Below are 11,704 nucleotides of genomic sequence, written 5' to 3' on the forward strand. Positions count from 1 at the left end.
CAAAGACAATAATACTGCTGTGGAAGACCAAAAGGGGAAAAAAACTGATATATTTATTTACAATTCCCTACTTTGTAAACATTTAATCTATATACTGTTACTAACTTATAATGATAGAGCTTTACACAGACAAGGAAATGATGCCCTGTGTTTCTATTTATATTCTGCAATAGCATATTATGATAGAACAGCAGATTTTCTTTAGATTAGCATTATACTTTCTTCAGATAATAATCTAAACTTTTAAAGAACTAAATACAATTGTTATACAACTAAAACTACTTAAGCCAACATATTTGGCTTATAATTCATTTTTAGAATAATTTAAAGTGCTATAAGCAATCTGGCAATCAACACTTTCTATATGAACAAAACTACCTTTAAACATTAATTTACAAGATATACAATGTTTATCTGGAATAGCTGAAATTTCAGCACAAAGTCACTGTCACATGTATAACAGCAGGATTTTTTTTTTTTTTTTTTGCATAACATGAAGCTCTGAGATTTACCTGATGAATTATTGCCACAATGGCTTATTACTGGTTTCCTACAAAAGAGGATAAGAACTACTAGTATATTCTATTTTTCTATCTTTTTTTTTTTAAGGTCACTTGACAGTAAGTTTGCATATTCACCAAGTCTACTGAGTTACAATATTGTCTACTATAATCATTGCCCTTTTATAAGAGCAAATGCTAATGGTAATTAATAACATGTCACAAAAAATAAAAACTACAAGATTGTTTTTCCTTTTGAACAGAAAAAAACCATGTTTTTGGAGTTGGTATGCAACAAGACTAAAACAAAAGAACTATAAAACAGTATAACTGACACAATATGTTGAAGAAATATGCAATTGTTTTTGTATTTATGATAATGCCCTATTAAGCTACAAATATGTAAAGAGTATAATTTCTTGCTTAATATAGTAAATCCAATAGAATCATTAAGTTCTCATTCTCCTTTGTCAATGTATAGCTCTGTATCTGATAATTCAAAGATGAAAGTATGTGCCCAAACCTGCAGATCATGTGCACTGTGGTCTATGACAATCAGAATTCTCCTCAAATTTCATTTCCTTAAAATGAAACTGAGAATACTTGAAAAATTAATAAAGAGATTATAGTGTGAATCAAAACTAAAACTCAGTGGTCTGTGAAGTATGTATTATATTGGTTTGTGGTTTCTCCTTCATAAAAATAAGAAAAGCGGGTCTAAATGTCACTTTTTCTAAACTCACAGATATAATAGTATCTGGATTTCATTTCCTCGATGTCCCAATTTGCCTGCTCTAGTAAAAGAAACAATAGTTAAAAAAAAAAAAAAAGATTTAACAAAAGAGCACCATCCTATTAGAAGACTGAGATAACATGACCTGAAAATAAAGTAGTTACTATGATCAAAATGCTGGCAAGTTCTGACAAACTCAGGCTATTATACAACATGGACCCAGGTCACTGTCTAAACCTAAGGAACTTTGGGACAGGAACATGATATGAAAAATCAACTCTAAACTCATAGCTATAATAAATGGTGATACAGACTAATTTTAAAGCATGAGTGACATGTGACATTGTATTGCTTCTTGAACATTCCAAACAATGCTTGTCCATGTCAGGTTTGGGCCATTATCCTGCTAAGACAGATAGCATTGTATTTATTCAAAAGTCCAGGTTTCAATGTCTTGGATAAAGAAATCTTCCTTCTTAGAAAGTGTATGATTCCCAAATGTTTTACAAGAATGTCTTCTTCCATGGTAGAGATCTCCATCAAGCCAAAGGGCAAATTCTCCTCCTCCACCACCAAAAGCTAGTGAATCCATGTCTCCTTTGATAAAAAACATATTATCTCCTGTCCACTTGAAGACCTCAAACTCTGGACAGAATGTAAATACAAAGGTTTCTCCAGTACCATAAAAGTCATCACTCACTTTAAATGGCTCAGATGCTAATGCACCAAAAACCTGTCCGTCGCTGTCCTTAATCACCATCAGTACTGGGGTATCTAAACCTGTCATTGTTCGATAAAGAGTCTTCAAGCTTGTGCCATGCTTTCCAGTACCATAAACTAGAGTCCATGGATAGCCAATTGTTCTGGGTGGAAGATGCTTTGTAAGCTTTTCAATTTGATCTGGCAGTAAGAGTTCACTGGGATCACTTAGATTTAGTCGAAAAGATTCAGACTCCAGGTCTGCTTTCACTGGAGTGACCTGCTTTGAATTTATGTCTTCCCTTGTAGTAATCAGAGTGTATTTGTGATTAACTGGTTGATGTCTTCTCACCTTTTTTCCATACCAGAGACGAGACATTTCCTTCCCAGAGCAAATTTAAGTTACATCAAATCACGTAAGAACTGTTTTCAAAAGCATTCTTCCTCAAAGATAAATTTCCAGCACCAGAGCCTTACTACAGTGACAAAACTGTGTTTTCTGTTTTTGAGCTTAGTCTTTGATTTAGAAAACTTTTTTTCCTCCTTTTTTTTCTTTACCCAACTTAGATTCCTATTTAGACAAATGTATTAACAATTACCCTTAAGGCTTCAGATTTTATATTCATTTCAGAAAAGCTGTCACCTTTCTTACATTAGTAAGAGGCTAATCCATATTTTAAGATTTATTTTTTTACTTCTGAATGTTTGATTCATCTGGAATTACTATGTGCTTAAGGAGTGAGATAAGAACTCAGCGTAGACATCCTCTCGATAGGTGCTAATCAGCTGTGCCAGCTCCTTATATTTACTAATCTCTTTTTCCAAGTGATTTGAGACCTCACTTGTACAGTATACACAATTCCCTGTGCATTTGAGTCTATTTTTGATTTTTCAAACTGCCTTATTGAAGTTTCCAAGTCTGGTTTGGTATAAAAGTAGATTTAGGATGGACTGGACAGAGAAGGTCTTGCTGACTAGGGGACATTTAGGTTGGTCTTTATAGAACAAGAAATAACCAGGTCTGTAGAGGTGGGAGCAGCATCTACAAAGGCTGGGAGGCACAAAACAGCTTGGTGTGTTTGAAAGTACTAGGAACTGACAAGTGACAACAAGAGAGAGAAAGTGGGAGATGGGGTTGGATGGGCCAGATTTTGTAGGATCTCACAGACCCTGGTAAGGAGATTAGCAGTTAACACATTTGAAGTAGGGAAGTGACCTGCTCTGTTCTCCCAGAATATAACAACGTCATTCCGGCCATTTCATGGAGGAGGGGTAAGAGGAGAGAGAAAGTTGCATGAAGAGGCCACGTCAGAGGTAGTGGCAGTGTTTCAGATCAGTCATGGTGCTGCTGCTCAGCTCGGGTGTGGGCAGTGGAAAGGGGAGAAATGGACACTGCCTAGACACATTCTGGAGGCAGAATCAACAAGACTTGTTGATGGATAGTTGGGTGTAAGGTAAGGAAAATGAAGGAATCATGGCTGATTCCCAGGGGTCCCCCTTTTCTGGACCACTTATATTCACTCATCTTATTCATGTAGACATTTTAAAATGGGAAAATGGCAATGGATTGGGGAGGGTTGAGGAACTTTTAAAAATATCATATTTGGGTTCATTTATATTCTCAGGTCTCAGGAAATGGTATTATTTGCTGAGATAGGGAAGACGCAGAGGAGAAACAGGTCTGGAAGTGAAGGGAATGTGGCCGAGTTTATATGAAGGGTGCAGAGTTGAGGTGCTAAGGTTGTCTGAGAGATGCACAAGCAGAGGGCAAACAACAGTTATTCCATATGTGGCTCTGGAGCCAGAGAGGTCCAGGTGGAGACACCAAGCCACATATGAATGTTATTTAGAATCAGAGCAATGGTGAGATGATGCAGGAGGAAGAGAGTCCTGGAGGAATACCTACATTTATAGGTGGGTAGAGGAGGAGTCAGACAGGAGACTGGAGAGCAGCCAGAGACATGGTGGGAAGACAGGAGGGTACCATCTCCAAATGCACTCCCAACCTTCCTGGTTTCCAGTGCTCTTAGAGCAGAGGCCAAACTCCTTTCCACCTAATGCAAGGCCCTGTCCACTCTGAGCGATGTCTGTTCCCTGCTTCAGCTGTCCTGACTCCAAGTCTGTTACCTTCTTTGGTTCTTCACCAGGGTCTTCTAGCCTCTCTGCTCCAAAGACCAGCCCCAAACCACTTGTCTCTTGGGTGTAACTCACATTCATCCTCAAGTTGCCCCTTCCCATCTGAGCAGCATCCCCCCTACCCCTGTTACAGTCCACCCTAGCATCTTATTTATTGCCTTCATCATGACTCATCACTATATATTTGTTTATACAAGGCAAAAAGTTCCATCAGGGCGAGGATTGTTTCTTTTTTATTCCTTGTATCCTTAGTTCCAACACAGTATCTAGCAAACAGTAGGCAGACAATAAACATATGACTCATGAATGAATAAACCCTTTTCATCCCACCAAGCCTCTGTAAGATAATTTTAACCCTTTTCTCCCCTTAAAACAAAACAAAACAAAACAAAAAACGCAGTTGAGAACATGAGACTCAGAACCAGCCGGTGATTATTCAGGGGTTGCAGCACAGTGAGTAGCGACGCATGGGTGAAAATATCTGCGAGCTGCGTTCCAGCTGCGGGACCAAAGGGGCAAGGTAAGACGCTGGGCCAGGTCGCAGGACTGGGCATCGCTTTCAGCCTCGCGGTGCAGGCGGGGCCCAGCAGAGGGCGACAGAGGCTGCGTTAGCGGGGCGGGTCGCCGGGATGGGAGAAGATGACCTGTCTAGTCGTAGGCCAAGAGAACACTTGAGCTGGTCTTCCTCGATTTCCACCGCCTAGTCCTGGGAAGCTTCTTCCTGTGCACCCTTGCTGGAAAGTGCCAAATGAGGAGTCCCTCCCAGGAGGTGGGAAGAGGTGGCACAGGCGGGGCCCAAGAAGGTTCGGGGTGGAATGGGTAGTGCAAATGGGATTTTTGAGATTGGCTGCAGGGGACAAACCTCCTAGAGACTGTTTTGCAAAGCAGGAACTATAAGGTGGCACGGGTCAAGCTAGGCAGGGAGTGAGAAGGTTCTCAGGCAGACTGCACCTTGGGGAAAATAGGTATTTATTACCCGGGCCCCCTATATTGTCTGAAATGCCTTTGTATATGTCTTATGCTCTCTAAATTGATTTACTACCTGTTCTCCTTTTTCGTTGTTGTTGTTTTTTGTTGTTGTTGTTTGTTTGTTTTTTTGTTAGTAAAAGTGGTTTTTTTGTTGTTGTTGTTGTTGTTTTTGTTTTAATTTCCAAACTATGGTCTGTGCCTCTGGGAAAGGGGATTTTGCACTGGCACCTGGCCAGAGAGAGCACAGAGCCCCTGGTGCCATCAAGGTGGTAGCAGCAGAGAGCAGAGTGAAAGGTCCCACTTTGAGGCAACACTTAGTTCAGGTGTATGATCTTTTCAACTAATACATACATACTTCACATAAAGTAACATGCACTATGTACACGTATGTACACATCTCACAGACACATGACACCCCAACATACACTCATATGCAGAAGTGTACACCTCACCCACTGACACGTCACACAAACACACTGACACACACAATATCATATACCAAGACTGACAGAGTATTTATTTTCTTTATATTTATTTATTTATTATTTTTGTGCTGCACTGGGGATAGAACCCAGGGATGCTATACCACTGAGCTACAACCCTAACCCTTTTTATTTTGAAACAGGATCTTGCCGAGTTGCTCAGGCTGGCCTCAAAACTTGTGATCCTTCTGCCTTAGTCTCCTGAGTAACTGGGATTATAGGTGTGTGGACCAAACTCAGATGATGAAAGGTCTTTGGGGTGGATATTATTATTGTCCCTCCAGTAGTCATTTCAGGTTTCCCCCATATCATTGCATAGAGCAGCAGTGTGATTAAGGTCTTGTTAGCTTCAGGGGTAAGTTCCTACTGGCCTAAATCAATAGATGTAATCCTGATCCTCTTGGCATCCCTGGGCCACTGTGATTGTTTTAGGAGTGGACCTACCTCACAGTGATCCTTAGATGTGAATTAGGAAGCATGTGGCCGCCATCCTGCAACCCCAAGAAAAGACCAGTTTAAAAAGCTAATGGGGACCCCCACCCACCCTGCCACCCAGCTGAGTCACCTTTTCCCTTTCTACATTCTCTGTCCCTCTCTCTGCCCCTTTCCAATCATGTCCCAGCCCTCTGCAACAGAAATCACACCCTCTCTACACCTACATTCTCCACGTGGGACGTGCAACGTGCCTACAAGTGTCCTTAAAGCAGAGATGAATATTACTGCAGCTAGCCCAATGTCTGCTGCCACTTCAAGTAGTGCAAGAAATACAGGGAATGCTAGAAGCTTTGCAGCAGAATTGCAGAGTATGATGTTTTCTTTAGGTAATGCTAGGAGGCCTCTTTATGAAACAGCAGTTTGGGTAGAAGATGTGGTACACACTCAATTAATTCATCTCTTCCAGCAAGCTGCTGAAGTTTCTCAACTGTGGGGAGCAAGAGTAATCTCTCCTGAAGAACCTCCTTTTGATGCACAAAGATAAGTAAAAGCTTTAGAAGACTGCTAAAATATGTTTATCTGAGACTACAAATCAAAGATTGTCAAAGGCATAGATGAAGATGATCTTCTAGAAGACAAACTAAGTGGCAGCAGTAATACAAACAAAAGACAAAACATTGCTCAGGACTTTCTCAACTCTATTGACCAGACAAGAGAACTTTCGGCAATGTTTGAAGATGATGAAATTGATGAAGTTAAACAAGAAAGAATGGAGAGGTCAGAAAGACAGTCTCGAAGTATGGATGCAGCTCAATATGTAGGATTTCTGTGAAAGTCAACAATTAGGCTTCTCAAAAAAAGCTTCTGAATTTTGAGACTTGTTGGACTGCGATAACATGGAGATAAAACCCAATGTTGTTGCTCTGGAAATTTTAGCATATTTATCCTACGGAACAGTGGCACAGTTAGTGGATCTGGATCTTCCTGTGAGACAGGTCATGGTAACTGAGGCAGGGGACCCCTTCCGCCATGCCATTTCTGCAGCTTTCATTCAGTATCACAACTATACTGAGGGGTCTTGCACGAAGTCCTGCCCAGACTCCCCTGAGAACACGCCACCTCCTACGCCAACAGCTCCATCATCTGGATCCCGGCACTCAGGGAGAACCACATCAGGACCCCTAGGGAGCGGGAGCGCTGCACAGGTCTCCACTAAAACCAAGCAAAGGAAAAGAGGAAAGAGCGCTGTGGCCTGGGGTGTGAGGCTCACAGCCATGCCATCCAGCCCTGCCACATCAGAGGGGCCGTTGCACGCTGTGGCCACCAGATTGGCCCCTTCCCCCAATCACAATTTCTTTTTCTTTGACAGACTGCCTAGCGCAGAAGTGGGATGGCTTTTCTAGCCTGCTGATGTGACTGTGCCCACAATGGCTGGATAGGCGGTGTGACACTGAGGTGATTCCTCTTGAACAAAATAAAAGTTTACTTCTCCATAAAAATAAAAAAATAAAAAGTTAATGGGGAGGTGCAGGTAGTCCCTAAACATTGGAAGCCTCTGATTAGCCTGTGCCAGATGCCTTTATTGCCTCTGGACTTTAGATTTGATCAGACCAATAAATTGTCACAATTGCTAAGGCATGCAGGTCGGGGTTTCTGTTTCTTACATCTGAAGACCTCAAAGTGGATCAACTCTTCCCAGAACTCTTACGAGAGGTCCGAGATGGACCAGCCTCTGCTTTAATAAGGAGAGCTATTCCTTTCCCTCTTCCTCTGGCCTCTTGGTCTTCGATGTGACCACAATGCACCTGGCACAGTTCTTGGAGTTTTACAGAGAAGCAGAAAATGGTACTTAAAATCAACACCAATGGTAGCCTCTTTGCCTTATAAGGAAAGTGACACAATTCAAATCTATGCAGGAATAAATCTCTAAATGGATCTTATTTCTTGCAGAGGCTGAGATGAGATGCAAGCCAATGGTTTTGAATTTCAAAGAGCAGGAAATCTTGGCTGACATGGGATGTGCCGGCATACACACACACACACACACACACACACACACACTCATACTCATTTAACCCCTTTTAGTACCCTAAGGAGTACACATTACTTACCCCATTTTATAGATGAGGAATGAAAGAGTGTCACCTGCTCAGCCACATAGGGGTGAAGCTCAGCTTCTAAATCAGGGCTCTTTGGCTCTAAAGCATGGTTCCCTTTTCAGAGTACAATGCGTCTACTACGCCTATGGCTACCTCCTATGTGTGATTTGATCTGAGGAAAAGGATAATGAAGAGGGTCAAAGTAAGTTATCCTAGTATGTTTATTTAACTTTTCATGGTCGTGGTGGAGGGCATAGGGAGAAAAGTGAACCTCTTACTCCGGATTCTGATTGTGGTCAAAAGGAGAAGCAAAGTAGGTCTTGGAGAGCCAACTTCTGCCAGGGAGGCAGTGTAGCATAGTAGCTGGGCACTGAGGCTCCGAGCCTGGCCAGAATGGTTCAAGTCCCAGGGCCACGATACATCACCTCTGTGACCTCTATTCCTTGCCACCTGGTCTCACCTCTCCAACTTGGCATCTTTCTTTCATCAAAGTCAGCAAGCTGAGGAGAAAGAGGGAGCCAGAAAGGGAGAAAGAGAGTGCAAGCAAGATGAAAGTCATGGTCCTAGTCTAATCTCAATAGTGATACACCATCATTTTTGTCATATTCTATTTGCTTCTAGAAGCAACTCGCTGTGTCCAGTCTACACCCCCTCCCCCATGAAGAGATTACACCAAGGTGATCTGCCTAGAGACCAGATCATCAGGAACCATTTCAGAGGAGATAGGTCATGTTCAGGGTGATATGGTCATTGAGCAGGAACCATTGCACCTTATCACAGAGAGGGAGTAGGGATGAGCAACTGGGATTTATTGAGGTCCAAACATGTGCCAGGGCCCATTAAATTCTCAGAGTAGACTTGGGAAGAGACTGGCCTCGGTTATCCTATGCACGAAAGAATATAGAGGAAGCTTTTTGGTTTTGGGTTTAAAGGCCATTTGGGAGACCCATATAAATCTGAGGAAGATGATTCTGAGAGTGGTGAGAAACTGCGTGTGGGACCCCAAGTTGGAACTCAGAGGTTAGTTAAGTGTGTAGTAGAACTGGAAACTTTAGATCTTAAGCCACCCCTTGAATGGGGAAGGTCAATGTTCTCATGACAAGTGAATGGGGGACAATGATGAGGCTGCCGGAACAACTCCCCAGAGGCTGAGGCTGGGCCTGGATTTACAAAGGAAATGCACACTGATGTTCCAGAATTGTCGATGATATTGCAGAAAATAGTGAGAGTCTGCTAGAAGAGGAAGTCATCTGAGAAGCAGCCTGTGTGCTTCCAGGAGTGGCAGTGGGCATGGCAGCCCCACAGAGCCTCACCTGGATTACAGCCTCAGGCAGAAACCAGCTGGGTGGTTCCTGACATGATCAGGATGTCAAAAATAGGAAGAGTTTGTGTGGGGACGACCTCAAAGCGGAAACCAGGAACATTTGGAATGTTTAGTAGGTGAACTGGTCCTTAGCCTGTATGGTGGGAATTCTCCCTACTTCCTAGGATACACCTGTTCTGATGTGACCTGGAGCAAACAACTTGGCCACCATAATAAGCCTTAGTTTCCATACGTTAAATATTGTGGCAATACCTACTGTGATTGCATTATAGGAATTAAATAAGTAATGAGTATAAATTACCTAGTATATAATAGGTACCTGATAAAGCACCCACTCTCTTCTCTCTACTTCCTTCCTTTCTCCTCCTATTCAAAATGATATGGTATGCTTTGTATACACACGAGTGATTGGCATTCAACCTTCATTTCAACTGCCTTCTAGCGGACTATTCAATACTGCAAAGACTGAAAAGCTAAATGCTACATTTTCCAGATCCCCATGCCGTAGGGAATCTAGAGGGGATTCAGATGCACTGTGGGGGACCTGGGCAGAAGCCAGCATAGACCATACTTCTGCTCCTGCTCTTTCTTCTGGCCTTACAGTGAAGGGACTGAGTTTTCTCTATGTGCACGAACAGACAGTTTGAACTCCTGTCACTGGCCTCTCAGATGTTGGAAAATGAGTGGCATCTATTTTGTTGGTTGCCTTGTGTCAGGAGCAGTGCTGGTTCTGGAGCAGGCCACTTCCTGGTCAGAGGGGACCCTACCACTCCCTTGGTGGCCCAGTGCTCCCTTGTGGAGGTTTTGAAAGCTCAACCTAAAATCTTTTCTAAATCCCTCCTCGTAGTTCTTTAAGACACTTAATACCCTGTTGTAAATCCTCTCTTGCCTAATGTAGCCAGAGTGGAGTTTGTCCTCTTCAACTAACAAACCCAAGTGGAATGGAGAGGTTTTAATGACTGGGTTCCTCGTAGAGAAATCAGTGTATGTGTGTGTGTGTGTGTGTGTGTGTGTGTGTGAAGGATGCGTTGATAAGTGCTTGGAGAGAGGGTAATGCCCCTCTTCTGAAAGCCTCCCCACTACCCAAGGCCCAGTCGTCAGCTCACACTAAACCATTAGGAAAATTTTGAGTTTCTCTCTGAAAAGAGAGAAAAAGAGTGTAGGGAGGGCAAAAGAACTCGTGAATGGCAGAAGGTCCATGCTATACCATACAACCCTTTTCCAGGACCCCTCCCCCATATTTTTCATAAAGCCTGTGTAAATGCTTGGTGTGATTGACTCTTTTTTCTTTTCTTATTTTTGTCATTGAATCCAAAGGATGACTACATTTCACGTTGGGGAGAATGTAATATGGGGACAGAGGAAGCGGGAGTTCTAGGAAGTAGAAGGGCCAGGAAGACCACGGGTCGTCCTGATGTCGGACAGATGGGATCTTTTGACCTGCAGCTGATGTAAATGAAACTGAATCAAGTGAGGGAATACGCAGGCAAGATTTTATTGGGGATTCCATTTAGGAAGGGAGACATAGTTCCAATAAGAAGACGTCAGGGCTCCCTGAATAAAAGAAAGGAGCTGCTTTTATTGGTTCTTTGCAGGGGTGGGGATGTGAACTGGTTTTAAGTGCTACTCAACTCAAGCATTTCACCCGGTGCTAAAGCTGAGTTACTGCTGCTGAACAAGAGAACACATGCAGGGCACCCTGACCCCAATGATACAAAGCTCACACACACACACACACACCAGGCCCCCTGGGGCCTACTGTCAGTCTACCAGCCAAGGCCCAGAAGTACCTTTGTCTTTTGGACACATGGTGTCACTGTCTCACTCCCAGGAAGCCAACAGACATTTTGGGGAACATATTGAATTCCTTAGCCCATGGAATTCAGAAGTACAAGGCCACCTCACTTGGGTATCAAAGAGCAGAGGCCCTCCACAGACATCTGCTGTATATACAAAATGTCAGGGCCTAGAAAGTGTTTACAAGCTTCATGAGGAGATCTGTTGGGGGGTATCTAGACACTGTTCCTTTATTTATTTATTTAGTGGTGCTGGGGATGGAACCCAGGGCCTTGTGCTTGTAAGGCAAACACTCTACCAACTGAGCTATATCCCCAGACCAAGTTCCTTTATTACATACCCAAGAGTCAGCTTTCAAGAGTCAAATCCAGTTTATCCACATGCTAATCTTCCACCTGAGGCTGCAGTTAGTGTGATCTAAAACCCATAGGCTATTCAGCAAACCTGGAATGGGTCTCTAGTTTTAACATTCTGCTCTGTAGGGGTTCAGTCCAGCAGCGAGTGTTTATAGCTTCTTCCCTAGGACGCCC

General features: G+C 42.9%; 1 protein-coding gene, 1 non-coding gene and 1 pseudogene across 2 annotated transcripts; 1 reads left to right on the forward strand and 2 right to left on the reverse strand.

Moving 5' to 3' along the window:
- Positions 1 to 981: 981 nt before the first annotated feature.
- Positions 982 to 2,388, reverse strand: LOC124959856 (oxidation resistance protein 1-like). The gene has a single exon (XM_047518318.1). It carries the CDS (start codon positions 2,309 to 2,311, stop codon positions 1,661 to 1,663), a length of 651 nt encoding a protein of 216 aa, XP_047374274.1. The 5' UTR covers positions 2,312 to 2,388; the 3' UTR covers positions 982 to 1,660.
- A 2,147-nt stretch (positions 2,389 to 4,535) lies between these two features.
- On the forward strand, positions 4,536 to 7,320 carry LOC124959497 (transcription initiation protein SPT3 homolog; annotated as a pseudogene).
- A 4,097-nt stretch (positions 7,321 to 11,417) lies between these two features.
- Trnav-uac (transfer RNA valine (anticodon UAC)) lies at positions 11,418 to 11,490 on the reverse strand. The gene has a single exon. It is a non-coding gene; the product is annotated as a tRNA-Val (tRNA).
- Between the last annotated feature and the right edge of the window lie 214 nt (positions 11,491 to 11,704).

The sequence above is a fragment of the Sciurus carolinensis genome, chromosome 11 (genome assembly GCF_902686445.1).
Source record: "Sciurus carolinensis chromosome 11, mSciCar1.2, whole genome shotgun sequence".
Taxonomy (NCBI): Eukaryota; Metazoa; Chordata; class Mammalia; order Rodentia; family Sciuridae; genus Sciurus; species Sciurus carolinensis.